A 27,642-nucleotide genomic window follows, 5' to 3' on the forward strand; every position below is an offset into this window, starting at 1 on the left:
GGGTGTGGCTTCCTCTGGCCGGGCGGTACCCTGTAGCCGCATCGCCTTCCCCTTCCTTCCCTACCTCGCTGCCCGAGACAGCATCTGGATCTAGTTAAACTGACTTAGGCTGCGTGTTATTCAGTTTGTAACAACAAACAAACGAGGCTGCTTCTTTTCATTCTTTATTTTCTGGGTTAATTCTGAGCTGGGATGGTACGGGGAGCAGAAAATAGCTGGTGTGGAGAGGTCGGATTTTGTTGTTACTGCAGTTTGTCGTTAGGGAGCGGGGCACGAAAATGAAAATTTGTAAAATGTGTTACAGAACATTGAGCAAAAATAGGACTGCGTAATAAATGTTTTGATGAGCTGTTTTGTAGATTCTGATAAAGTGACCAGATAAAAATAGCTAAGCATTACATTTCACTTACTATATTGGTGCATTGTCCAAAGTACTGTATTAATTCTCACTGAGGGGCATTCTATTTCTAGCATGATCTCAATTTTACTGGAATGTAGGCACACACAGCTGAAGTAACCTGGCTAGAGGTCACACGGCTGAGTGGCAAAAGAAAGGAGTGGTGAACCCAGGCATCCTGGGCTAGGGGACTAGCTCTATATGTACATGTTGACTTTTCAGACATTCTAGTAATAAACACTGAATAACCTTGTTCTCCTTAAATTGCAGTTCCGAACCAGGATCCCTGACTGTCTATGCTTCAGATCCCTAGGATATCCACCTTGATGGTTTCCCTTAGCACACAGTTTGCCATTCCAGATCCGAACATGTTCTGAATCTTCCAAAAACTTCAAATTAAAATAAAGTGAAATTATAACTATATGGTAGGATACAGATTTATGCTTGGCAAATGTTGCTCATATATGTGAATGTGTGTAGAAATCACGTTCCCTCTTAAGGTTCAAAGAATTATAACTAGGGTATTATGGTTGAAGAAAAATGGATGTAACCAAAAACTAAATGGATCTTTCAATTTTGGATAAGAAAGAAACAGGAGGGAGAATCAACCAAGAGAAGTTATTGGAGTTTCCTATTAAATTAGCCAAGAATTTTTAAAGAAAAAGATGAAAGGGAAAAGAGCAGATCAGAAAGAAAGGCTGAGGCACAGTGCATGACAAAAATGTGCCAGTGAGGGGCCTTTGGGGGACGTATCAGAAAAGGACAAGAAGTAAAAAGTAGAACTAAGAATCTGGATATTTGTTTTAGATTACTTTATTCAACACATTTTTATTGAGTGTTCTCTTTAGTGCCTACCACTGATGTGACATATGAATAAAAATATGTGCCATCCTCATGAACCTTGAAGTCATAAACACAGTACAATTAACTGTTAAAGATGGTATGATCAAAGTATACACAGGGATGACATAAAGGAAAGAGGTCAGATCTACTCAGACATTCAGGAATGATTCCTTAGAGTTTATGACACTGAACTCAGTCTTGCAAGATAAGCCTGCACCACTAAGATAACCTGTAGGGCAAGTGACAGCTTCCACAGAAGGAGGAACTATATACAACATGCACTGGAAAAGGGCAAGTGGTTTGATGTAGCTTGAATGCAGAGTTCAGAAAGGACAAAGTAAAATATGGGGTTGGAGAATGCGGGAAGGGCCAGGTCAAAGAGATTTTAATGCTGAGAACTTCAGAGTTTAGACCATAGTCGTTAAAAGATTTTAAATGGGAAGAATAATGTTTTTAGATTTGTTAACTAGGAAGATAATTCTGACAGCTGTCTGATGGGTGGGATGGGGAGAGGTGAGGCTGGCGACTGGAAAACCTGCGGGGTGATTAATGATGAGGGTTGCCTGGACTTCCACTAACACGTTCTTTAAATGTGTTAATAGTTTGAGACTAATTCAGGTCTCAGAAATTTATTTCTATAAGGAGACTTGGAATATCCCAACTTTTATCTCATTGCTCCTATTCCCAAGATATTATTCTTGGGTTTTGGTGCTTGATGTTGGTAGTAAGTACCAAATAGGAGTAGCCGTGGAATGGGAGATAAGGCATCTCAATGAAGTTCCAAGAGCTGAAATGATTTCTGATTTTTCAGCTGGTTAATTGGGTAGATGGTGGAGTCTGAACATCTGGTTTGGAGGGAAAATAATGTTAATATTTTTAAAGATTTTATTTATTTATTTGACAGAGATCACAAGTAGACAGAGAGGCAGGCAAAGAGAGATAAAAGAGGAAGCAGGCTCCCTGCTAAGCAGAGAGCCTGATTCGGGGCTCAATCCCAGGACCTGGGATCATGACCTGAACTGAAGGCAGAGACTTTAACCCACTGAGCCAACCAGGCACCCCAGATAATGTTAATTTTGATGTTAAACTTGAGTTGCCTATGAAAATAGCAGCTATCAAATGTATAAACACACACTTATTTGCCTATTTCCTTTTTACTCTTTGAGAGAAGAGACCATGTTTATTATGTTAACTGTTGTAAACATTGCCTAGTAGGGTGCCCGGATAAATATCTGTGAATGAAATGAACTGAATGGATGCAGTTGAAAATGACCAGGGGCAGCCTGGAGTTTATGAGAAAGGGTAAAAGTCAAAATTAGAAATCTGATAGTCACTTATGGACTCTGAAAAACAATCTGAGGGGTTTGAAGTGGTGGGGGGGTGGGAGGTTGGGGTACCAGGTGGTGGGTATTATAGAGGGCACAGCTTGCATGGAGCACTGGGTGTGGTGAAAAAATAATGAATACTGTTTTTCTGAAAATAAATAAATTGGAAAAAAAAAAAAAGAAATCTGATAGTCACTCTCATAGCTACCATTTAGTGAATGCTTACTATGTGTTGAAATAAGCACTTCAAGCAGTTAGCTCATTTGGTTCTTTTTTATTTTATTTTTTTTTAGAGTTATTTGCTTATTTGGGAGAGAGGGAGAGAGAGAGAGAGAGAGAAAGAGTGTGTACACACATAAGTGGGGGGAAGACGAGAGGGAGAGGGGGAGAAAGAGACAGAGAGAGAATTTCTAGAGACTCCCTGCTGAACACAGTGACCAAAGCAAGGCTCCATCTTAGAATCCTGAGATCATGATCTGAGCTGAAATCAAGAGTCAGACACTTAACCGATGAACCACCCAGGTGTCCCCTAGCTCATCTCATTCCTAAAACAATTCTGAGGAATATTATCATCATCATTTTATAGATTGGAAAACTGACACCTGGGGAGCCAATGTCACACATGATGAATTATGTGGTTTATATTAACTGTGGAAAGAAATGAAAATGGAGATAGCTTTTAGGGGGAATGTAAGGAGTTAAGGGACAAGAGATGTGGATGAAGTTGAGTGAAGAAATTTGGTAGGAGAGATGCCCTAATGGAGCTGAAGAGTGAAGAGGTAGTGGGCTCAATAGCAAGAGTTGGTGAAGATGTGGAGAATTCTCCCATGTGGCTGGTGGGAATGTAAAATGGTGCTGTTACTGTGGAAAACAACTTGGCAGTTCCTCAAAAAGTTAAACATAGAATTATATGATCTACCAATTCCACTCCTAGGTATATACCCAAGGGAATTAAAAACAGGTACTCAGCAAATACTTGTACCTGAATGTTCATGAAACCATTGTTCACGATAGCCAAAAGGTAGAAACAATTGAAATGTCCATCAGTGGATGAATGGATAAACAAAATGTGGTATATACACCCAATAGAATATTATTCAGCCACGAAAATCAACTTTTATGGATTGAATCATGTCCCCCCCAAACTCACACATTGAAATCTCAACCTCCAGTATCTCAGAATGTAAGACTATTTGGAGATAAGGTCCCAACAAGGTGACTAAGGTAAAATAATGATAGTAAGGTGGGGCCCTAATCCAGTGTGATTGGTGTTCTTTTTTTTTTTTTAAAGATTTTATTTATTTATCTGACAGAGATCACAAGGAGGCAGAGAGACAGGCAGAGAGAGAGGCAGAGAGAGAGGAGGAAGCAGGCTCCCCGCTGAGCAGAGAGCCCGACGTGGGGCTCGATCCCAGGACCGTGGGATCACGACCTGAGCCGAAGGCAGAGGCTCCAACCCACTGAGCCACCCAGGCGCCCCCAGTGTGATTGGTGTTCCTATGGGAAAGAGACATCTAGGGTACCTGCTCACAGACAGACATCCATGTGAAGGGTCAGCAAGAGGGCGGCCAACTTATAAGCCAAGGAGAGTAGCGTTTAAAGGAAACCACCTGGGCACGTAGGTGACTCACTCTGTTAGGCTGTTAGGTGTCTGCCTTTGGTTCAGTTCATGGTCCTGGAGAGATTCTCTCTACCCCTCTGGCCCTACCCTTCCCTTGCACACTTGCTCATATTCTCATTCTCTCTTTTTCTCTCCAAAATGAATAAATGAATCTTAAAAAAATAAAATGGTTAACTTTATGTTAGATGAATTTCACCTCAGAGGAGACAGAAAGAGAGCAAGTGAGAGAGAGCGCTATTTAAGAGTTTCAGAGGTAGTGCAGACGAAGCCACGGAGAAGCAATGGTGAGGAGAAGGTTCAGAAGCTTAAGGGAACAGAGTAAAAGGTCAACATGTTGGATGGGTGATCCACATGGACCTTAAAATTATCCAGCAAGATCCAGCAGGGCTTGGGGTGGAGTGCGGTGAGTGTAAGCAGCTGTCAGAGCCTCAAATACGTGCAGATTATACCCCAGAGGTTTGCAGAAGATGCTGGTAAGGAAGCTTAGACAGAGTGAGGGAGGGATGGCCAGAGATGCCAGAGGAGAGCCATTTTCCTGAGGGGTTGGATGCAGGATTACATGGGAGTTCTTCTGGAGATAGCAAAGAATGCTGACCCTATTCTTTGACCCTTATTCCAAAGCGAGACGAACAGTCTCGGAGGGAGCTCAAGTTTTAGAGAAGGCAGGCTGTAGTCATAAGGGAAGATTTTTCACTATGGGATGGAGTTCGAGGTTAGACTACAGCCTGTGGTTTAAAAATTTAAGTGATTTTAATGATTTAAGGTATATCCCTGTTGCCACCAACCGTATACTTCTTTAAAAGGAAGACAGAATGAAATTTACAATATTGAAAAAGTTCACAGGTCACATTTATAAGTATTATTAATATTAAAAATATGGTTTTCAAACAATGGCATGTAGTCCTATGTTATTTACTAGTCAGTCCTTGAGTGGTGTGACCGCCATATCGCTGTGAAATGGAGTAAGCACAATGCTTAATGAATTTAGCTCCAGATTTACTCCAGATTTATTTCTTGATAAACTCACTGGTGCTCAACAGAGACAAAGCTGTTCTAGAATTTGCACTGCTTAAACACATGGAATCAGCAGATTCTGGTCTTTAAAGAGAACAGGGGCATCTGGCTGGCTCAGCTGGTAGAGCATGCAACTGTTGAGGTCATGAGTTCAAGCCCCATGTTGGCATGAAGCCTACTTAAAAAAAATAATTAAAAAAATAAAGAGAACAGATATAAAACTCTTTAGTCTTTAATACTGAAACTGATTGAGTCTATTTACAAATAGTTGTTTCATACAATCAACAAATATTTATTAACTGCCTAGAATACTCCTGAAGGCCTGTGGGAGAAACAAAGAACTGTCAGATACAGCTGGAGAGATAATGTATTCACATGACATTACAGAATAACACAGTAACACTTTCTTTTCTTTCTTTCTTTTTTTTTTAGGTTTTGTTTATTTATCTGACAGAGATCACAAGTAAGCAGAGAGGCAGGCAGAGAGAGGGAGGAAGCAAGCTCTCTGTCAAGCAGAGAGCCCGATGCGGGGCTCGATCCCAGGACCCTGAGACCATGACCTGAGCTGAAGGCAGAGGCTTTAACCCACTGAGCCACCCAGGGGCCCTACACTTCTATTTCAAAAGAGTGCATGATTCATTGCTGAAGAACAGGATGTTTCAGGACTCACAGCCAGTTAATGAAATGTGGAAAGGATGCATGGAGGAGGGAGGTGCCTCCAAATTATGCCGTGAAGCTTGGAGAGAAGCTATACACTAGCTTCAGGAGAAGGAATGCTGTAAGACAAGGCAGAGGGGCAGGAAAGTCTGTGGTGTATTTAGCAACGACTCAATATTTTCATAAGATTACTTGGGGCACTTGACTGGCTCAGTCAGTAGAGCATGAGATTCTTGATCTTGGAGTTGTGAGTTCGAGCTCCATGTTAGGTATAAAGATTACCTAAAAATAAAATCTTAAGAAAAAAAAAAGGTGGCTAGAATGCAATGTTACAGATATGGTTCAGTGGGGTTTGGCTGGGACTCAATGATTCTGATCCCTATGCAATCCACTGGCACTTTTTTTTTTAGTATATGTGCTGCCGAAGCGAGCACCCACTGGCACTTTTTAATGACAAGTTCTTTGTTTTGCTTCCTTTACTGCGCAATATATAAAAAATTGGTATAGTACTCTGACTGTAAAGGAGCAATGAAAGGAGAATAATATTTAATAAAAAATATGTATTTGATTCTATTTACAAGAGGTATCTAAGGTGGTCAAATTCTTAGACACAGAAAGTAGAATGGTAGTTGTTGGGGGATGGGGGGAAACTGGCAAAGAGGAGTTATTCAATAGACACAGAGTTTCAGTTTAGCAACATGTAAAGTTCTAGAGATATGTTGCACAACATATACTTAACACTACTGTAGTGTGCATTTAAAAATGGTTAAGGTTGGGGACACCTGGGTGGCTGAGTCAGTTAAGCTGCCGCCTTCAGCTAAAGTCATGATCCCAGGGTCCTGAGATCTAGTCCTGCATCGGGCTCCTTGCTCTGCAGGGAGCCTGCTTCTCTCTGCCTCTGCCTGCTTGTGTGCTCACCCTCTCTGTCTCTCTCTCTGACAAATAAATAAAATCTTTAAAAAAAAAAAAAAGGTTCAGGTTGCCTCAGTGGCACAGCTGGTTAAGCATCTGACTCTTGGTTTCAGCTCAGGAGACACCCCCCCACCCCAGAAGGCCCCACACTCAGCGAGGAGTCTACTTGACATTCTTTCTCCCTCTTCCTCTGTTCCTCCCCCTTGTGCTCTCTCTCTCTAAAGTAAATAAGTAAATCTTTTAAAAAGGTTAAAATAGTGAATTTGTTATGTTTTTTAATTGCAATCAAAATATGAATTTAAATATGAAAATGTGGCTAAGTGGTGGCTTCATTTTATTGATAATGATGTATTACATGAATTGATTTTTGCGTGGTAAACCAATCTTGCATTCCTGGGGAAAATTGCACTGGTCTTGGTGTGCGTACTTTTTTCACATGTTGCTGGATTCCTTTCCCTAGAGTTTGTTGAAGATTTTGCATCTATTTTCATAAGCAATATTGGTGTTTGTCTGTTTTTTATTTAGTTATTATTATCTTTTTTTTTTTTAGAGAAAGAGAGAGAGGGTAGGGAAGGGGCAGAGAGAATCCTAAATGGGCTCTATCCCCAGCCCTGAGTCCAATGCAGGGCTTAATTCCACAATCCTGAGATTACGACCTGAGTCAAAATCAAGAGCCAGTTGCTCAGCCAACTGGGCCACCCAGGTGTCCCGCTTGTCTACTCTTAAAGTGGGTTTTATAGTGTTTCCAAAAGCATGCTGCTGCTTCTGCCACCTTTTGAGAATTCTCCATGTGTGCTGTCAAAAAAATTCATTATTAAAAAGATTTGTTGGGGCGCCTGGGTGGCTCAGTGGGTTAAAGCCTCTGCTTTCAGCTCAGGTCATGATCCCAGGGTCCTGGCATGGAGCCCTGCATCACACTCCTTGCTCAGTGGGGAGCTTCCTTCGCCTTCTCACACTCCTCTTGCTTGTGTTCCCTCTCGCACTCTCTCTCTCTTTCTGTCAAATAAATAACAGCTAAAAAAAAAAAAAGAAAGAAAGAAAGAAAGAGAGATTTGTTGGGGGAAAACCCCCAAAGGCATTGTTATATCTGAGCTTCCCCCCCCCCACGGGTATTTAGCACTTTTGGCTCCATTATCAAGAAACAAATTGATAACTATGATCTTTTGGTCTCAAAGATCTCAATTAACAACATGGGTAGTTAAATCTTTTTGTGTGTTTAGGTCTAACTCAATCTCATGTACATCAAACAGTTTGACAGTGTAAGACCTGATGATTTTATTTCATTCAGTCTTAGTTTAGTTTGTTTTGTGAAACAGAATAATACAGCTTTGGAAAAATCAATGGCTCTGGAACGATCAATGGCTCTGGAACGATCTATCAGCACTTTTGCTACAAAAAAAAAAAAAAGCTACAGCTTTATTTGCATGGTTCTTTACTGTTCTGGTTGTTCCTGCTTGTTAAGCAAATTCTGTCAAAAAAATAAGTTAGGTAATAACTAGGAAATAATAGGGCCCAAACTTGTTTATGTGCTAAAACTGCTCAGAGAACATCAAGTAAGTACCAGCTATTGAGTTCAAAGAAATTCTACCAGGCAAAACATTTCTTTGTAAGACTATTTCTTTTTTTTTTTTTTTTAATTTTTTTTTAAAGATTTTATTTATTTATTTGACAGAGAGAGATTACAAGTAGACAGAGAGGCAGGCAGAGAGAGAGAGAGGGAAGCAGGCTCCCCGCTGAGCAGAGAGCCCGATGCGGGACTTGATCCCAGGACCCCGAGATCATGACCTGAGCCGAAGGCAGCGGCTCAACCCACTGAGCCACCCAGGCTTTCTTATTAGCTCTGAAATAGGCTTCCTAAAATAATGTAAAGGGAAGATTACTTCTTAGTTTTTCTGCATTTTATTTTATTTTTTAAAGATTTTATTTAGCTATTCCGCAGAGTGTCAGTGAAAGAAGGAACACAAGCAGGGGAAGTGGGAGCGGGAGAAGCAGGCTTCCCCTGGAGCAGGGAGCCCTTGTGGCACTTGATCCCTGGACCCTGGGATCATGACCTGAGCCACCCAGGCGCCCCAGTTTATTTATCTTTTATGTAGAGGCAATACATCTAGTGTTTGCTTGGATATTATAGTTTGATAAACAATTTTACACAGGGAATACAAAATTTAAGAAATGAAGTTTTCAGGGTATGTGGTGCATTTCCAAAATCTATGTTTCTGCTGGTGGTGAACACTTGTACCTCTAGTTCCTGACAAAGTCCATCAACATGTTTCAGGTATGTTAACTCCTGTTTGCCAGAAGCCTAACCGGGTAAATTTTCCACCCAATATACTGGGGCAAAGGGGCAGTGCTTGAAACTCTACTTTTGGGAGGATTTCTTATTTTATGTAAATTTCAACACAAGGGAATGACTTCTCTTAAACAAACAAACTATACTCATTCTAGCTCCTCAGTGTTCCTTCTTTTAAAATAATAGTTTTCATTAACTTTTTGGTGTCGTTTGCAAAAGTAATACAGACTCATTGTAGAACATGGGGAAAATTCAGTGGGGCATGAACATCATTTTGGTCCCACCGTTTACAGAGAGCGATGAACATTTTTCTTTAAACGGCGGTGGAGTGTCGTGAACTGTTTTGTAAACGGCAATTTTCCCTCGTTTACCATTTTCGACTTTTTTTTACGGTGTTTACTGTCCGCCCTTTCTCCACGGGCAGTCGCTGCTGCCGCTGGTTGACCTTACGTCTCCTTGGACCTCCTCCGGCCAGCCCAGAGCCGCTGAGGGGCAGCAGGCCGGGTCCCTTTAAGAGGCAGGCGCGGGGAGGGGGGGCGGTCCCCGCGCGGATTGGCCGAGCTTGGAGCCACGTGGCTCTCCTGGCAGCAGAAGCGGTGGCCCGGCTCCCGGAGGCTGTCGCCGAGCTTTCCCCGCGGGTCCCCTAGAAGGGCCGCGGGCTGACCGATGTCCGTGAGGAGGTGCCTGGTGGGCCTCACCTTTTGCACCTGCTACCTGGCTTCTTACCTCACGAACAAGGTGAGGGGGGCGGGCGCGGGGAGGCGATGAGCGCACTTGGGACGTGGAACAGATGCAGCCTCCAGCTGTGAATCTGATTTTTCCTGATGGTGGTGGAGAGGAAGCTGACTCTGTATGGAATCCTTGTTCAGAAATAGGATTCGCTGGACTATACTGGCCCCGTTTCCCGCACTGGAAAGCATCCCTTACATCTCCTGGGACACCGACTTTTTGGATTGGCAAATTCCCAGGAACTTAATTTTGGGTTGTGCACACTACTTTTAAGGGAAAGAGAGCAATTGGCTCTTGTTCTCTGGGGGAAGGAAGAGTAGAGGAAATCTGACAAACCCTGTTTTCCTTTCTGAAACACACCCCTGCCCCCAGAAACCCACAAGATTCCAGAAGCTTTTACATAGAAAAGATAAGTCCATTTACATCTCCATCTTTCCCTTACACCACTAATTCCCAACCCTTTTTAAAAATGACATTTCCAGTATCTCTCAGACAATTCCAGTATATTCAAGAGTATTCTGTGGAATTATTTTTGAAAGTAAAATGTAAAGCTAATTTTATTTAAAGTAATGTTATGAAACCCTTTTTATGAAAAGGCAGAAAAGCAGCGGTACCATGTTTTTTATTTTGTTAGGAGGGGCAAACTGGCCTTGGATTTGGTACCATGCAGGGAAATGTTGGACCCCTGTAAGCTAGAGTGGGGCATCCCCTCCTCTCCTGGACACTGGGCTTGAAACCAAGACAAAGTGCTAATACCAGGCCCAGGACTACCTTTTCCCACTGTGGGATCTCCACCGTCTCCCAAACACCAAACCCCTCTTGCTCCTGGAAAAAAAAGCAACAAACTTAACAAATAGCATTTCCTAATACCTTCTCTCTTAATGTGAGCGGCTGTCTTCAGTATACTCAGAGGAGGTGCCAGAACCCTTCTTCCCCATGTCCAATTGATTTTTAGTTCTGGTGATGGGCCTTTGAAGATCCATACATAGTACCTTCCTGAGAAGGAGTGATGGGTTTGCATCCTGACTTCACTTAACCTGGTCTTTGAGGCCTTAATTTCTCTAAACCTAAGTTTTTTACCTTTAAGAAAGGATTAGCAAGTCCTCTTCAAAGAGTTGTTCTGAGGATTAATCGAAATGATGTTAGGTAGTTGGACAAGTGCCTCAAATCATGGTAAATAAGGTAAGTGGTAATTAGTCTAGGAGAAACGGAAGGAAGGAGAGACAATCTTTTGCTTATAATACGGCACAATAATTATTAGCTTTTTTTAAAATTTTTTTTTAATTATTAGCTTTTAATGGATTTGTCTTTTCCTCATTGGACAGGTAGCTAAACTAAAAGATTTATTGTGGCACCTGTTCTGGAATAAGTGAATTTGTGAAATCCTGGCCTTTTCATTTAACTATTCTGTCTAGTAAACCTGATGAGTGTATTGGTAATGTTTCATTTAAAAACAGAATGACCTTTCTTTTATCTCTCTATAATCAGAAGGGAAAGAGTGACAGGTCTTTCATGCAAATCCACGAGCAGGAGCAGTGGCATTATTGGTCAACAAACAGTCAAACAAAGTATCTAAGCAGGCAGACAACATTTAGTTCACTGAAATGTAAACCCTCTCACATTTGCATCTGTGGCATTATTTTTGTATTTATTGGGGTCCTGCACCATTTTCTGATCAGTGTAATAAAGACAGTACCTTCCATGTGCGTCATGCCTCAAGGTGCTAGATAAAAAGAAACCAAACTGTCATGTTTCTAGAAATATCTAATCTGAGTAATAGAAATCATAGATTCCCAAGGACCCTCAGAATTTAAACAGTAAACCCTACTCCATTTTCCACGATGGTTTGGAGTGCTTTGGTTCAGAGCTCTTGGGAGTGCCTGAGTAGATGGAAAGCAGAAGAATAATGGCAGAAGGCAGAGAGAGAGAAGAGGAGGTAAGGTTGTATAAAAGGGAAAAGGGAAGTGGAATCAGAGTAGAGGAAAGCAGATGTGAGGCCCAGGTGGGGGGTGGAGATGTAGTCCTTCACAATGGGACTCAGGTAGGGAGTTTGTAACTCTTAGATTATGCCATTGTCTCAACCAGGACAGTCATGCTTCTTTCTGGCCTCCATTGCAGGTTGGCTTGGACCAAGTCGGGGCCAAATGAGAAAACAGCTGTGCTGTGGACCCCCAGCCTATAGCCTCTGCCAAATGAATTTTCTTCTGAATTAGTGTAGATCATTTTGTGTTTACAGGACAGGATCCTCTTCCAGTTTTTAGAAGACTCTATGCTAGGGGGTGTTTTTGTTTGTTTTTTGTTTTTTGTTTTCCCTATTTCTCAGTATAGTTTCCTTCTCAAACTATTTCCCTCTGTGGCTGTAAAAAGAATATTCATTCAGGGACGCCTGGGTGGCTCAGTGGGTTAAGCCTCTGCCTTCGGTTCAGGTCATGATCTCAGGGTCCTGGGATCAAGTCCCGCATCGGGCTCTCTGCTCAGCGGGGAGCCTGTTTCCCCCCTTCTCTTTCTCTCTGCCTGCTTCTCTGCCCACTTGTAATCTCTCTCTGTCAAATGAATAAATAAAAATCTTTAAAAAAAGAAAATTCTTTCAAAAAAATCTTGTCAATTTTAGTTTTATCGATTCTAGTGTTAAATGAATGGTTGATTTTAGTTTGAACAGCAAGTGTTGACCTAGTCTGAGTGGCCTGTTGTTCTGGCCTCTGGGAGGTTCTGGCAATAACCAGGTTCAGGGCCCAGGCAGCAGCTGGTCCTTCTTCCCCTTACAGCTATTAAGCCTTCAGCCTGGAGACAAAGTGCACGTCTGTTCTCCTTTCAAAGGCTCCCAAATTGCTCCTTTTTCCTGGAGGTGTGCTCAGTGCTATTCCACCAAAGAGCATGTTTTTCTGAGCAACACTTTTCAGTGACATGAAGAATTGCTGGATGAATAAATACTAGGACTTAGATTCCATTTGTCAGAGATTTCTTTCTTCACTCCTTCTTAGCCAGGTGAGGTGAGAGCTTCAGCCTTTTCCCATCTACTCCCCAGTATCTACAACAAAGCTCAGCAGACAATAAGCTAAATAAATATTTACTATCTTCCTGATGGTTGTCAAGGGTGAGGAGCCCAGGGCCTCGACAGTCCCTTTATCCTTTCTCTATCTCTGTTTTGAAATGAAAATCTCAGGGAAAGGTGGGGCAGAGCATATGGAATTATGTGAGTAAATTGATTTCAGAGAAGAAGGAAGTCCATGTCTAGTGAATATAGATCAGAGCTCAGCAGTTAGCTGTGATTGTGACATTTTAGGAGCTCATATGAGGAGGCCTATGTGTAGGTTAATTCATGGGAAAAAATAAGCATGTAAATTTGCCCAATACCAGTGCATTCTGTTTTCTAGATCATGTGAAAAATCAGTAGAGTCTCTGTCTACAGCCTTTAATGACTTTTAAACCTTACAAAAATTCTTAGTGTTCAATAGTAGGAAAAAATAGGAAGAGATACCCAGAAAACAAAACGCAGCCCCCTCATTCATGAAGTATTGTAAAAGACATAATTGAAATACATGTTGACCTTAGTTGGGTTGGTTTTACAAAATCCTTAAAATGCGAGAGCACAGAAAAAATTATGATGCAGAATTACTTTAAAAAAAAAAAAAAGATCTTTAGAATGCAAAAGCCAAATCCCCCCAAATGAAAGAAAAATGAAGGAAGTAAAGACTACTAAGATGCAGTTCTTGCTTGAAGAGAAACAGAGAAGGGGTTTGGATTTTTAGATAAATTGAACAGTAAATAACGTGGATACCGAGAAAAGAGACACGGCCAGTGTTCTCCAGTTGGTGCAATTCCAACATGGCACTTCTGAGGTCTGGGAAGAGGCTGTGTGGTTGGGCCTCCACAACAGAGACCCAACTGCTGTTCATCCCAATCTGCTGATGGTCCCAGTTCCATTTCTCCACCAAGAGGTGGTCAGGGTTCTGACAATACTGGGGAAAAACAGACCCAGTCTTTTTACTATAGCTTGGAAGGTCTTTCTTTTTAAAAATTTTTGCCCAGTGTGTGATTTGCGGGGGGAGGGAGGAGTTAAAAGCCTTTTTGAAACTTGAGTATATTTGTATTTCTTCAATAGGGATTTCTTTGGTTATACAATCAACTCTCGATAATTTGAAAATGTCCATTAATCTGGTTTTTTTTTTTTCAGTATGTCCTGTCTGTCTTGAAATTTACCTACCCTACATTATTCCAAGGGTGAGTATCTTTTGTGCTCTTTATACACATTTGTGGGACATATCCAACCAGCATCATTAGCTGTTCTTTAAAATACTTTTAGGAGTGCTTTGTGGCTCAGTAGATTAAGCTTCTGACTCTTGATTTCTGCCCAGGTCATTATCTCAGAATTGTGAGATTGAGCCCTACTGCAGGCTTCATGCTCAGCAGGGAGTCTTCTTGAGATTCTTTCTCTCCCACTCCCCCTTCCCCTGCTCCTATGCTCTCTCTCTCTCAAATAAGGATATAAATCTTAATAAGTACATAGATTTTTTAAATGAAATAGACATACTGTAATTTGTTTAGCTGTTCTATTAATGGGCATTTAAATTGTGTCCTATTTCAGGGGGGATAAAATCAACAATGTTATCAGAGATTTTTATATTCAGTCTGTCAAATTTCTAGCTATTTCTTTGGGATGCATTCCTATATAAGAAATTTGGGTTAAAGAATATGAACTTTATTAGTATCTCTCCTGAATATTAAATTCTTTTCCAGAAATGAGTTACCAATTTGCATTGTCTGTGGGAGTTTCTATAATATTGTATTTAAACCATGACTTTTTTTCTCCTCTGATGATTTTGTGAACCGCAAATGGTATCACATTGTTTTGTCTTATCATTTTTCATGAAGTTGGACCATTTTCTTTTCTTTTCTTTTAAGATTTTATTTATTTGAGAGACAGAGATCACAGGTAGGCAGAGAGGCAGGCAGAGAGAGCGGGGGTGGGCATGGGGGAAGCAGACTCCCTGCTGAGCAGAGAGCCCGATGAAGGGACTCAATCCCAGGACCCTGAAATCATGACCTGAGATGAAGGCAGAGGCTTAACCCACTGAGCCACCCAGGTGCCCCCAAATTGGACCATTTTCTTATGTGTGTTACCCACTTGTACCGCTTTTATCAGTGAATTGTCCATTTGTGCTTTTGCCTTTTTGTTTTTACTGGGGTTTTAGTATTTTTCTTATTAATTTAATGACTTCTTATTTTAAGAATGCTAACCACTTGTCCATCATGTTTATTATAAATTTCATTTTTTTGCAGTTTATCTTTTGGCTTTTCATTTTGTTCATACTTATTTTGATTATTCAAATATATTTTTGAGTGCCATCATAGAAAATTTATTGCTAAGACATAAGAAGGAGGGGCGCCTGGGTGGCTCAGTGGGTTAATTCTCTGCCTTCGGCTCAGGTCATGATCTCAGGGTCCTGGGATCGAGCCCCGCATCGGGCTCTCTGCTCGGCGGGGGGCCTGCTTCCTCCTCTCTGCCTCCTCTCTGCCTGTGTCTCTGCCTACTTGTGATCTCTGTCTGTCAAATAAATAAATAAAATCTTAAAAAAAAAAAGACATAAGAAGGAAGCAACAATGAACTACAGATAAGTCTAGTGTGTGGTCTTATGATTGAAGAATGCCATTCTTAGAAAAAAGATAGAAGGAAAAAGGGGTGTGGACATAGGTCAACAGTGGAGATGTGGTAGAAGCAGCATGGAGTGCTCTGATACTCAAGTTTCCCTTCCTTACCTCATCCCCACTCAAGATTTTTAAGTAATTAATTTAGTTAGTTAAGATTTATTTATTTTAGAGAGAGAGAGAGAAAGCGTGAGCTTGGGAGAGAGGAACCGAGGGAGAGAAAAGAAGAGAGAAACTCAAGCCGACTCTGTGCTGAGGGCAAACCTGATGCGGGGCTCGATCTTACAACCCCGAGATCATGACCTGAGCTGAAACCAAGAGTTGGAGGCTCAACTGACTGTGCCACCCACACCTAGTGGAGTGCCACCCTCCACTCAAGCTTTAAAAAGAAATTGTCTAAGGGTGCCTGGGGAGCTCAGTCAGTTAAGCATCTGCCCTCGGCTCAGGTCATGATCCCAGGGTCCTTGGATGGAGCCCCGCATCGGGTTCCCTTCTCAGTAGGGAGCCTGCTTCTCTCTCTCCCTCTGCCTCTCCCCCTGCTTATGCTTGCTTTCTTTTTCTCTCTCTCCCATATAAATAAATGAAATCTTTTAAAAATTTTTAAATTTTTATAGTGGACAAATATTGGTGATTGATTGGTACCACTACTTTCATGTTTATTTTTCTCCATCTCAAGCTCATGTAGATATTTACCTACATTTCATTACAGCTTTATTCAGTTTTTAATCATTATTCATTTATTTAAATGTGTGGTATAATGTGAGGAAATCATTCCTCCCCTACTTTTGCTTATGTTAGCTCTCTATATTTTTTAAAAATTTTATTTATTGGGACATCTGGGTGGGTCAGTCATTATGTGGCTGCCTTCAGCTCAGCTCATGATCCCAGAGTCCTGAGATCAAGCCCCGCATTGGTCTCCCTGCTTGGAGGGAAGTCTGCTTCTCCTTCCCCGTCTTCCCCAGCTTGTGTTCCTTGTATAGCTGTCTCTCTCTGTCAGATAAATAAATAAAATATATTTTTAAAAAGGTTTATTTATTTATTTGAGAGAGATAGAGAGCATGAGTGGGAGGAGCAGAGGGTGAGGGAGGGAGAATCTCAAGCAGACTCTGCTCAGCTTGGAGCCGATGGAGGGCTTGAACTCATAACCCCAAGATCAAGAGTTGCACACTCCACTGACTGAACCAGCCAAGAGCCCCATATACTAGCCCTATAGTTTATATTTCATTATATAATCCTTCCTTTTGCCTTTGGGTTATTAATATATTTGAAGTTATTTTCCTAGGGTCTGTCTTTGAGTATTTGTCAATTCTTATGAAAAGGGGCTAGTACTAAATTGTTTTAATTATTATAGCATTTAGATATGTCATAGAGCAGGACATCCCTCATTCTTCTTTTAAAAAAAAATTATACAAATGTGAACAAGAAAACAGGGGTCATGATATTTGCCAGACAAGGTTCAGGACAAAAAGCACTAACCATATGAAGATGTTTTAGGATGCTAAAGATGTGTTTGGATGCTAAAGCATGCAGTTCAAAATGAAAAGACATGTTATAGATGTCATGAAAAGACATGTAGGAGTGTGGGGTTCAAAACAAAAATAAAACAGTGATGAATATCTATGAGCCAGACAATGAGGCAGGAATATCAGGAATACATAGAAACATGCAAATAATAGGAAACAAATTTGCCACTATTTTCCCATAATAGTTCAATTGAAAAAACAAAAAACTAGTGTTCATGCATGCGTATGTATGTATGTATATATATAACCTAAATAATACAATTAATAGGTAAATATCAAAGGCTGTATCTTTAAAATAGAGACTATACCTTCTTCTCAAATGTCCAGGGAATATTCACTATGAATAAAACAAGCAATAACTTGCCCAAAGTAACACTTATACAATCTTAGTGCCCTAAAGCTAGATTTTATTTTATCTTTTTAAAGATTTTTTTTGTTTTGTTTAAAGATTTTATTTACTTATTTGACAGACAGAGATCACAAGCAGGCAGAGAGGCAGACAGAGAGAGAGAGAGATGGGGAAGCAGACTCCTTACTGAGCAGAGAGCCCGATGTGGGGCTCAATCCCAGGACACTGGGATCATAACCTGAGCTGAAGGCAGAGGCTTTAAACCACAGAGCCACCCAGGTACCCCTCTTTTTAAAAATTTTATTTATTTATTTGAGAGAGAGTGAATGAGAGAGAGAGAGACAGAGAGAGAGAGAGAACAAGTGGTGTGGACGGGTAGAGGGAGTGGGGGAAGCAGAGGGAGTGGGGGAAGCAAACTCCCTGCTGAGCAGGGAACCCGAGGCGGGGCTTGATCCCAGGACCCCAAGATCATGACCTAAGCTGATGGCAGATGTTTAGCTGACTGAGCCATCTGGGGGCCCCTAACGCTGGAATTTAATATCGAAACCAAAAATCTCTATTTATAAATGATTCTTCACTCAAAAGAAAGACATAATTAAAACACTATTGAAAAATCATATTTTGCCTATAAGATTTGCAAAATACAATTTCAAAATTTGGTAACACAGCCCTGATGAAGATGTAGAAAACAGGTGCTCTACTACATGGATCTGGGACAGCAAATTGGTACAGTATCTGTGAGTGACACTCTGGCACTGTGTAACACTGTTGCCAACAGTCCGAATTTTTCAGTTCCACGGTTCTACTTCCAGGAATTTATCTGAGAGGTTTGTTTGCACTTCTGTAAATGAAATATGTATGAAATGAAATACGCAGCTCTGTGACTGCAAGCATTTTTTTTTTTTTTTAAAGATTTTATTTGACAGAGAGAGAGAAATCACAAGTAGGCAGAGAGAGAGAGGGGAGGAAGCAGGATCCCTGCGGAGCAGAGAGCCCGATGTGGGGCTCGATCCCAGGACCTGAGATCATGACCTGAGCCGAAGGCAGAGGCTTTTACCCACTGAGCCACCCAGGCGCCCCGACTGCAAGCATTTTTTAAACAACCTGATTTTCATCTCTATAGAACCCATTAAATATATTATATCCTTAATGGAATACTACTCAAATGATAAAAATAATAAGGACACTCAGGTATTGAAAAGATTTTCGAAATACATTTAATGGGGGACAGAAGCAAGTCTGTAACAGGGTAGCACAATAGCATCGTGTAGAAGTGTGTGTGTATGTTTTCCTTATTTAAAAATAGGTGAAGTGAGGCGCCTGGGTGGCTCAGTGGGTTAAAGCCTCTGCCTTCGGCTCAGGTCGTGATCCCACGGTCCTGGGATGGAGCCCTGTGTTGGGCTCTCTGCTCAATGGGGAGCCTGCTTCCTCCTCTCTCTCCCTCTGCCTGCCTCTCTGCCTACTTGTGATCTCCTTTCCATGTCAAATAAATAAATAAAATCCTAAAAAAAAAAAAAAAAAGTGAAGAAACTACCCAGGGCAGTTACCCATAGGAAAAGGTAGAAACAGTGCAGAGAGTGGACAGGCAAGGGAAGAAGACTTTCAAACACTTGTTTTTGTATACTTTTGGATTTTTGTTCTTTATGGTTTCACCAATATATTATTTTGGGTAAACTTCAGAATGATTTTGTCAGGTTTCTCTCAAATATTTCATAATAAAAGTTTAAAAAATATTGTTTATGATTACACACACCGTAGCCCCCTTATCCATGGTTCCTCTTTCTGCAGTTTCGGTCACCCACGGTCAGTTCTGTCTGGAAGTAGATGATTCTCCCCTGACTTGCTGTCAGAGGTGGATGGTAGCCTACAGGTACATCAGAATGCCTACATCATTCACCTCATGTCACCTCACCATCTAGTCATTTATCCTCTTGCAGCATCATGAGAAGGGTGAATATGGAGATTTTGAGAGAGAAACCACATTCACATAACTTTTATTATAGCATATTGTTATAATTGTTCTAGTTTATTATTGGTTATTGTTGTTAATCTCCTACGGGGCCTAATTTATAAGTTAAACTTCATCATAGGCACGCATGTGTAGGAAAAAGCACAATACATATTTGGTTCAGCTCTATCTGCAGTTTAAGATCCCCAGGCATCCTCTGGGGATCTTAAAATGCATCCCCCACTAGTCAGGGGGGAGGGGAGCCACTGCATTTCAGTCAATAAAGCTGGGATGTTGTTTTCTCTTTTAGTGAATGGGAATCAGTTTCTGGTCCTGCCTGTCTGACAGTTCTTTCCAGGAAAAGAGACTTAGGCAACTTAGGTGGGAAGGGAGGATGTCTGTCTCTGGATTGCCTTTTCCCTTGCCTATCTCTGGATGGGTCCGACTGAATGTCCTCCTCTGACAGATTGTAAGGTCTACAAATGGAAGAATTTTTTTTTAAATCTCTTTTGTCACCGGAGTATCCCCAGTGCTCACAACAACGCCTGGCATGTAGGAGGTGCGCCGTAGGGTGGACTAACTCATTCTACAAATCTTTATTGGGTACATACTACGTGCCCGGCCCTGTTTTAGACACAGGAGGTACTTCAGTGGGGAAAGCAAAGATCCCCGCCTTCATGCAGCTTTCTTTTCTCTCCTGCCTATCCCTTAAATTTACTGCAGTGGATGGTTCATTCCATCCGAGTTGCCTGACTGAAGAACTCCCAGAAACCTGGGAGTCGATTCCCTTGTCTCCTTCATCCCCAACATCTAATTAACCACCAGGACCTCCTAAACATCTTTAGAATCTGTCTGCCTTCTTCATCCAAATTGCCCCTTCCCAGGCCACTGTCATCTCTCAAATTACTCTTGACATTTTGAACTGGGTAATCCTTTGTTATGGGGCTGTCCCATATGCTGTAGGAGGTTTGGCAACATCGCTGGCTATGACTCACCAGATCCCAGTAGCAACCCATCCCTTCCCCCACCCCCAGTTGTGACAACCAAAAATGTCTCTAGATACTGCTGAGTGTCCCCTGGAGGGAGAACCATATGGTTGAGTGCCACTGCTCTAGATAACGTTGTTGGAGGGCATGACCCACAACTGTCTGCCCTGCTTGGCTGGGTCAGTGAAGGTTTTACAAAGGAGGCGTAAAAACGGGATCTTACAGGATGAACAGGTGTTCGCCCACACACAAGGAGATGGGAGCGTTTGATGGGTCAAGAGGACAGCACATGGAAGTTCTTAGAAGTATGGCAAGGCCTGGCACATTTCCGAGGCTGTGGGCTCTTCCCGATGGCTGGAATGTCACTGCCTGTAGCAGGACAAGCTGGTCCTGGAAAGGGGGGGCTGCAAGTCTGGGAAGGCTTGTGTATCACACACAATTGACTTTATCTTAGAGGCCAGCCATTCTCCCGCATTACGTCATAAGACACGGGTGTGTTGTAATCACTTCCGAGGTGAGGTGTCTCAAGTCATAAATGAGGTTTTGAGGTCTTTGAATGACTCACCTAAAATAAAGCAATTAGAGTGAAACAAGGGAGGGAGGAGTCAAGATGGCGGAGAAGTAGCAGGCTGAGACTACCTCAGCTAGCAGGAGATCAGCTAGAGAGCTTATCTAAAGATAGAGTGAAACAAGGGGAAGTTACGCCACTAGTACCCTCTTGCTCATTTTGAACTTTGCTGTGCTTTGTGTCATGGGAGGGGCAGGGGTGTGTCATTTACAGCCTGGGCTCCCCCTGGGCTCTGCATGCTGAGGAAGTGTGTCTCCTGTGAGCTCTGTGGGCCCCTGTGTGTCATGTCAGAAAAGAGATTGGGAGTGCTGCCAGCCACCTGGGAAGAATCAACTGTTTTGAAAATGAGCGAGTGGCAACATTAAGTTTGCATTCTAGAACAAGCCTTGGGGTAGAATGGGTGTTGCGGGATATTCCTGGGGATAGGGACACTGTTAGCGGACTGATGCTAGGTTCGGGTGTGCCATGATGGGAGTCTGCATTAGGCAGAGGCGGAAGGGATGGGGAGGGGAAGGCGTGGCCCTTGAGAGCTGTGATGGGGATTACGTGCAACAGGATTTTCTGGGCTTTGGTGTGGCTGATTAGGGACAGGGGCGGTAGACCAGGGTGGGGGAGGGAAGTTCAAGGTAATGTTATAGGCAGGTTATCATTGGGGTGTCAGGGTGGTGGTCTTCGGGGGAGCACAGGGATTTGGGAATCATCAGTGCAGGGCAATGGAGGAAGCAGGGACTGTGGGTGAGATCCGTCAGGGACTAGTCTAGAATAAGAAAGAAGAATATCAGTGTCAGCACGGAACGGTACAGCTGGACTCGAGAGTAGAACAAGTTGAGAAGGAGGGGTCTGGGAACTGGGATGCCAGTTGGGGACAGTGGGAGAAAAGAGTTGGAGGGAGGCTTGGTGTGTGTATTTGTGTGAACCAATGGGTCTGCTGAGGCTGGATTGTGTTTGAGGCCGTAGCAGTCTCTCAGATGCACATGGGTTCATATCCTTTTCAGGTGGCAGACCTTAGTTGGTGGACTTCTGCTTCATGTGTCATGGAAGCTGGGCTGGGCCGAGATCAACAGCAGCTCAAGGTAGAACAACCTTTTCTTGCTTGATTCATGATTCATACGCTGCTTCTTTTCACATTATTTAATTTCTTCTGGTGTTACATTGGGAAACAGGTATGTTTATTTGAGCTACTTGATCTCTTAGTTCCCATCTAACCTTGAGATTTTAGTGCTTTTATAATCCTATAGAACTCAAGGAGTGTTTTCCTGGTCAGTTACTTAAATAATACTAAAATTAATCAAGACACACTTTATAACACTGTATTAATTGGGCTTTGTTGTAGATCATGAGTGTGAGGAAATGAGCTTCTAAATCAACTTAAAATTTTTTTGGTAAATTTTTAATTTTGAAATTATTTACTACTTAACAGAACAGTTAGAAAATACTACAGAGGCCTGGGTGGCTCAGTGGGTTAAGCCTCTGCCTTTGCTCGGGTCATGATCTCAGGGTCCTGGGATCGAGCCCCGCATCGGGCTCTCTGCTCAGCGGGGAGCCTGCTTCCCCCTCTCTCTCTGCCTGCCTCTCTGCCTACTTGTGATCTCTCTCTCTCTGTCAAATAATTAAATAAAATCTTAAAAAAGAAAAAAAGAAATGCCACAAAGAACGTCTGTATCCTTTACTCATGTCTCTCAATTATTATTTTACCTCACCTCTCCCACCATTTGCTCTTGAGAGAAATATGTATATATATATTTTTTTCCTGAACTATAGGAGAGTAAATTACAGATTCAAGAGTAAAATGCCTCTTTTCTTCTGAATTCTTTAGTGTGTATTTTATTTTTTTAAAAAAGATTTGTTTACTTGAGAGAGAGAGAGCACATGAGCACACAAGGGGGAGAGGCAGAGGGAGAGGGAGACGGAGAATCCCAAGCAGACTCCATGCTGAGAGCAAAGCCCAATGTGGAGCTTGATCTCACCACCCGAGATCACCACCTGAGCCAAACCAGGAGTGTTACCCAACCAACTGCACCCCCACCAGGCGCCCCTTTCATGTGTATTTTCCAAGAGCAAGGACGTTTTCTTATGTGACTACAGCTTAGTAATCAAAATGAGGAAATTAATATTGATGCCATACTAGTATCTCATCTCCAGACCAAATTCATATTTTTCCAGTTTTCTCAATAATGTCCTTTATTATGTCCCTCCCCCTGCTATTCTGATCTAGGGTCCATTTCACATCACACATTTAATTAGTTGTTATGAATCTATTAAGACAACTTGTTGAATAGATTTAAAAGAAATCTCAAAGACCATGGCATCATTTTTCAGCCAAAATTAAAATCTGAATTGGCTATGCATTCGTGCCTCACCTAGATAAATTCTCAGAATTCTTCCAGAGCATTATACTTCCCCTGAAATGATGCACAAAATGAAAAGCAAATAAAGTCAAGGTTTATATGGACAAGGCAAACAGCCCTACTAAGTGATCAGGTCAGTCACCTTCACTGGAATAACATCCTCACCTTCATAAAATAAAGATACTTTTGGGATTTTATATCTGATATTAAGCAGAGGGCTTACTTTATACTCCATTGTTATGGTAAATGGTTCAGTGGGAACTGGGTCTTCATTTAAACAAATAATGAATACTGTTTTCTGAAAATAAATAAATTGAAAAAATTAAAAAACAAAACAAAACAAAACAAAACAAAACAGTACCCTGATTTCACAAGGCCTGTGATTGTTCTAATATTTAGTTAAATAATGAAGCATCCTGATTCCAGATGGTTCCATTTATTCCTTCACAGAGGCACGAGACTGGACTAGAATGAAGGAACTGTCAGATTGGGGACTGAAGTCCACTGGTGCTCATCAACATGGGTCCTCTACTCTGTTTACAGTATTCCTGATAATTTTCTTATAATTTATGATGTGAATTATACTTCATAAAATAGTCTTTAATTTTTTTTGAAGATTTTATTTACTTATTTGACAGAGAGAGAAAGATCACAAGCAGGCAGAGAGGCAGGCAGAGAGAGGGGGGAGCAGGCTCCCTGCTGAGCAGAGAGCCCAATGCAGGGCTTGATCCCAGGACCCTGAGATCATGATCTGAGCTGAAGGCAGAGGCTTTAACCCACTGAGCCACCCATCTGCCCCTAAAATAGTACTTTAAACATTACTTTAATACAAATGTAGTGATCTAAAGGGACACATGCACCCCCATGTTTATAGTAGCAACGTCCACAATAGCCAAACTATGGAAAGAATCCAGATGTCCTTAAACAGATGAATGGATAAAGAAGATGTGGAATATATATTCAATGAAATACTACTGAGCCATCAAAAAAAAAATGAAATCTTGCCATTTGTCACGACATGGATGGAACTAGAGGGTATTATGCTAAGTGAAGTAAGTCAATCAGAGAAAGTCAATTGTCATATGATTTCCCTGATATGTGGAATTTAAGAAACAAAACAGAGGATCATAGGGGAAGGGAGGGAAAAAATAAAACAAGATGAAATCACAGAGGGAAACAAGCCATAAGAGACTCTTAATCATAGGAAACAAACTGAGGGTTGCTGGAGGGGAAGGAGCTGGGAGACTGGGGTAACTGGGAGAGGACATTAAGAAGGGCACATGAGGGGCACCTGTGTGGCTCAGTGGGTTGGGCACTGGGTCATGATCTCAGGGTCCTGGGATCGAGCCCTTGTCGGGCTCTCTGCTCGGCGGGGAGCCTGCTTCCTCCTGACTCTGCCTGCCACTCTGCCTACTTGTGATCTCTCTCTCTGTCAGATAAATAAATAAAATATTTAAAAAAAAAAAAAAGAAGGGCACATGATATAATGAGCACTGGGTGTTATATAAGACTGATGAATTGCTGAACTCTGCCTGTGAAATTAATAATAGTCTCTCTAAAACAACAACAGCAACAAACCCCTAATACATTACTTTAGCCATGTTTTCTTAAAAGCTATGTTATTGGTTTATACTTAAAAAAATTTCTGTGGAGGGCGCCTAGGTGGCTCAGTGGGTTATGCCTCTGCCTTCTGCTCAGGTCATGGTCTCAGCCCACAAACCTGAGCTAGGTTTGTGTTTGCCCTGGTTGCTGTTTCCTACTGGGCTCAGCTTTCTGATTGTATTCATAGAGAACCGAAGACCAGCTTTGCTCTGTGACTGTGCACTTGGGTAGGGATAGCAGAGGTTGGACTCCATTAAAGATGAAAACAGCAGCAGGCAGACAGCTTGGAGATGCCGAGATCATCGTGGAGTCGGGAATGTACCAGTGGGGCTGGTGGGTGCTCCCCCAAATCGGTATTTAATAACATATGCCATGAGAGCTTGTTTAGCCTCCTTATAGCCTGGAGCATGGCAGACTCCCAGATTCCCTCTTAAAACAAGTCACAGAAACTGGCACCATATTTCCTGCTTGGCAGAGATGCCACATTTGCTGTGTTGGTCAGTCCCTGGCCACATCATATATTGACTACATTGAGTGACCCGATGGGATACATCTTCTTCAGGAGTTTTACTCAGCAACCAGTTATTACAAAGTGTTGGACGATGCCCTGAGGAGTTCTGTCTTGGGGAAGATAGCACTGGTTTTTAGGCATTAGCCTGTCCTTTTATGGTAGCTACTGTCACTGCCAAACCATTGCAGAATGTCGAAGTGATTTTTCTAGCAGCTGTTGAAGTCCTGTGCTGTAGGCTGTTTTGTTTCCAAAATGTAATCCAGAACACTGTGACCGGACATCTGGCAGTGAAACCATGGCATTCTTTACTAGATTCTGGAATCATTGCTTCTAGAATCAGGTGTGATTTCACTGGAGACTTTACACACCAGCCTCTGGTTCCTTAATTACCAAACTACACGTTTAAATAGAAACATTTGGAAAGTACTTTTTAATGTACTTACTACTTTTTGTTCACTATGCCTAAGACAGCAAATTTTTAACTCCCAATTTTCCAACTATGAGACGTTCTAAGTTAATAATTCTATGTCGCAATATCTTTGTGACCAGAGGTTTCTTTTTTTTTTTTTAATTTTTGAAGTGTTTTTTAAAAAAGATTTATTTATTTGAGAAAGAGTGTGGACGAGAGAGAGAGAGAGAGTAAGCACAAGCAGAGGGAAGAGGTAGAGAGGGAGGGAGAAGCAGGCTTCCTGATGAGCAGGGAGTCTGATGTGGGGCTCAATCCCAGAATCCCTGGGATCATGACTTGAGCCAAAAGCAGACACTTAACGAACTGAGCCACCCAGGTGTTCCTGACCAGAGGTTTATAACAGATGAAGAAGAAAGCCTCACTCCTTTATTTTCCATTGAGAATCTTTGCTGGAGAACCATAAAAAAAATTTTTTTTGATAAAACCTCCAAATTAGGGATGCCTGGGTGACTCAGTTGGTTAAGCGGCTGCCTTCAGCTCAGGTCATGATCCCAAGGTCCTGGGACCGAGCCCCACATCGGGCTCCCTGCTTGGCAGGGAGCCTGCTTCTCCCTCCCTCTCTTTCTGCTGCTCTCCCTGTTTGTGCTCACTTGCTCTTTCTCTCTCTCTCTGACAAATAAATACATTTTTTTTAAAATCTAAAAAAAAAAAAAAAATTGAAAAAAAACACACCCCAAACCTCCAAATTAACTCCAAATTAACTAGAGAAATGAGCAGTTATGAACCACTTAGGATATAGTTCTTTTTATGATTATTTGTTTTTATTTTTATTTTTTTTTAATTTAAAAAAATTTTAATTTTTGATTATTTGTTTTTCAGTGAGATAGCTTGCCTTCATCAAGGTAAGCTATCTTGGTTGCCTTGTGGTTGGAATTTCTGGTGGTTGGAATTTCTCAAGTATGTTTTAATGTGTTCGTATTTCATTTTGAGGGACTCTTACAGTTTTATGAACAGTTGCCTTTGCTCTCTGAGGAAAGTTAACACTCAAATTTTTGTATTTTTGATATTTCCCCCCTGTTGTCTAGGGAATGCTTTAGATATATATGTAGGAATTAGTTTTGGGGAATCACAAAACCAGCTTTCAAAGGGTTCTCAGGAAACATGGAGAACTACTGAAGGGACATAATATTGAATAAAATCTGATTGGTCTTGGTGTGGTGATTATGGTAGTTCAGCAAGAGTCCACGAGGTTAGGGATGGTAGATGACAGGATTTTTTTTTTCAGCTTTATTGAGGTATAGTTGTCCAATAAGATTGTACGATGTTTAAAGCATACATTATGGTAATATGGTACAGGTGGGATTTGGCCTGTGGGCCATAGTTCGAGGACTCCTGTTCTGAGTTATGCTTTGTGAAAAACAGTATCATCGTGGAGTTCCTGAGTTCAAGTAATGTTAGGGCTGAACTTTGTCAAGGGAATTGACCCTCTGTGAGTCAGAGAAAGAATAAGAATGAAGGAGGAAATGTCTAAGAATAGTAGGAAAGAGGAAGAATAGTGAATAAGATTCTTGAATGACCATATTCACCAATAATGGACCCGAAAAATGACATCTAGGCATCTGCTGTAAGTAGGTAGGTAGTATATGTAGAAGTCAAAAGAAGAAGAAGAGGAAAAAGAGGAAGAGGAGGGAGAAGAAAAAAGAAGAGGAGCAGTAGAATATATGCAGAAGTCCTTGTAAACTATGAAGCAAATATTGACTATAGTTGTGAGGTATTATGGTTTAAGGCAATTCATGAACCCTGTTGCTACCTGGGTGGCTTGGTATTTTCATGTTTGGAAAATGTCTTTAGTTCCACTAGGTGTCAGCATAATGCAGAGAATTTTCAAGAACTTGGCTCAAGGAGCCCTTCAGTTACTCATGAACAGATAAACTTCTGAGTGTTTTGAAGGAGCAGATGTTCCTTCC

General features: G+C 41.6%; 1 protein-coding gene across 1 annotated transcript in view; it reads left to right on the forward strand.

Moving 5' to 3' along the window:
- The first annotated feature begins 9,656 nt into the window (after positions 1 to 9,656).
- Positions 9,657 to 27,642, forward strand: part of TMEM241 (transmembrane protein 241) — an 87,997-nt gene continuing 70,011 nt past the window's right edge. The window contains 3 exon segments of the mRNA XM_044243278.1: positions 9,657 to 9,794; positions 13,960 to 14,006; positions 21,801 to 21,878. Coding sequence (XP_044099213.1) covers positions 9,723 to 9,794; positions 13,960 to 14,006; positions 21,801 to 21,878 — 197 coding nt within the window. The 5' untranslated portion in view covers positions 9,657 to 9,722.

This window comes from Neovison vison, chromosome 3 (genome assembly GCF_020171115.1).
Source record: "Neovison vison isolate M4711 chromosome 3, ASM_NN_V1, whole genome shotgun sequence".
NCBI classification, from domain to species: Eukaryota; Metazoa; Chordata; class Mammalia; order Carnivora; family Mustelidae; genus Neogale; species Neogale vison.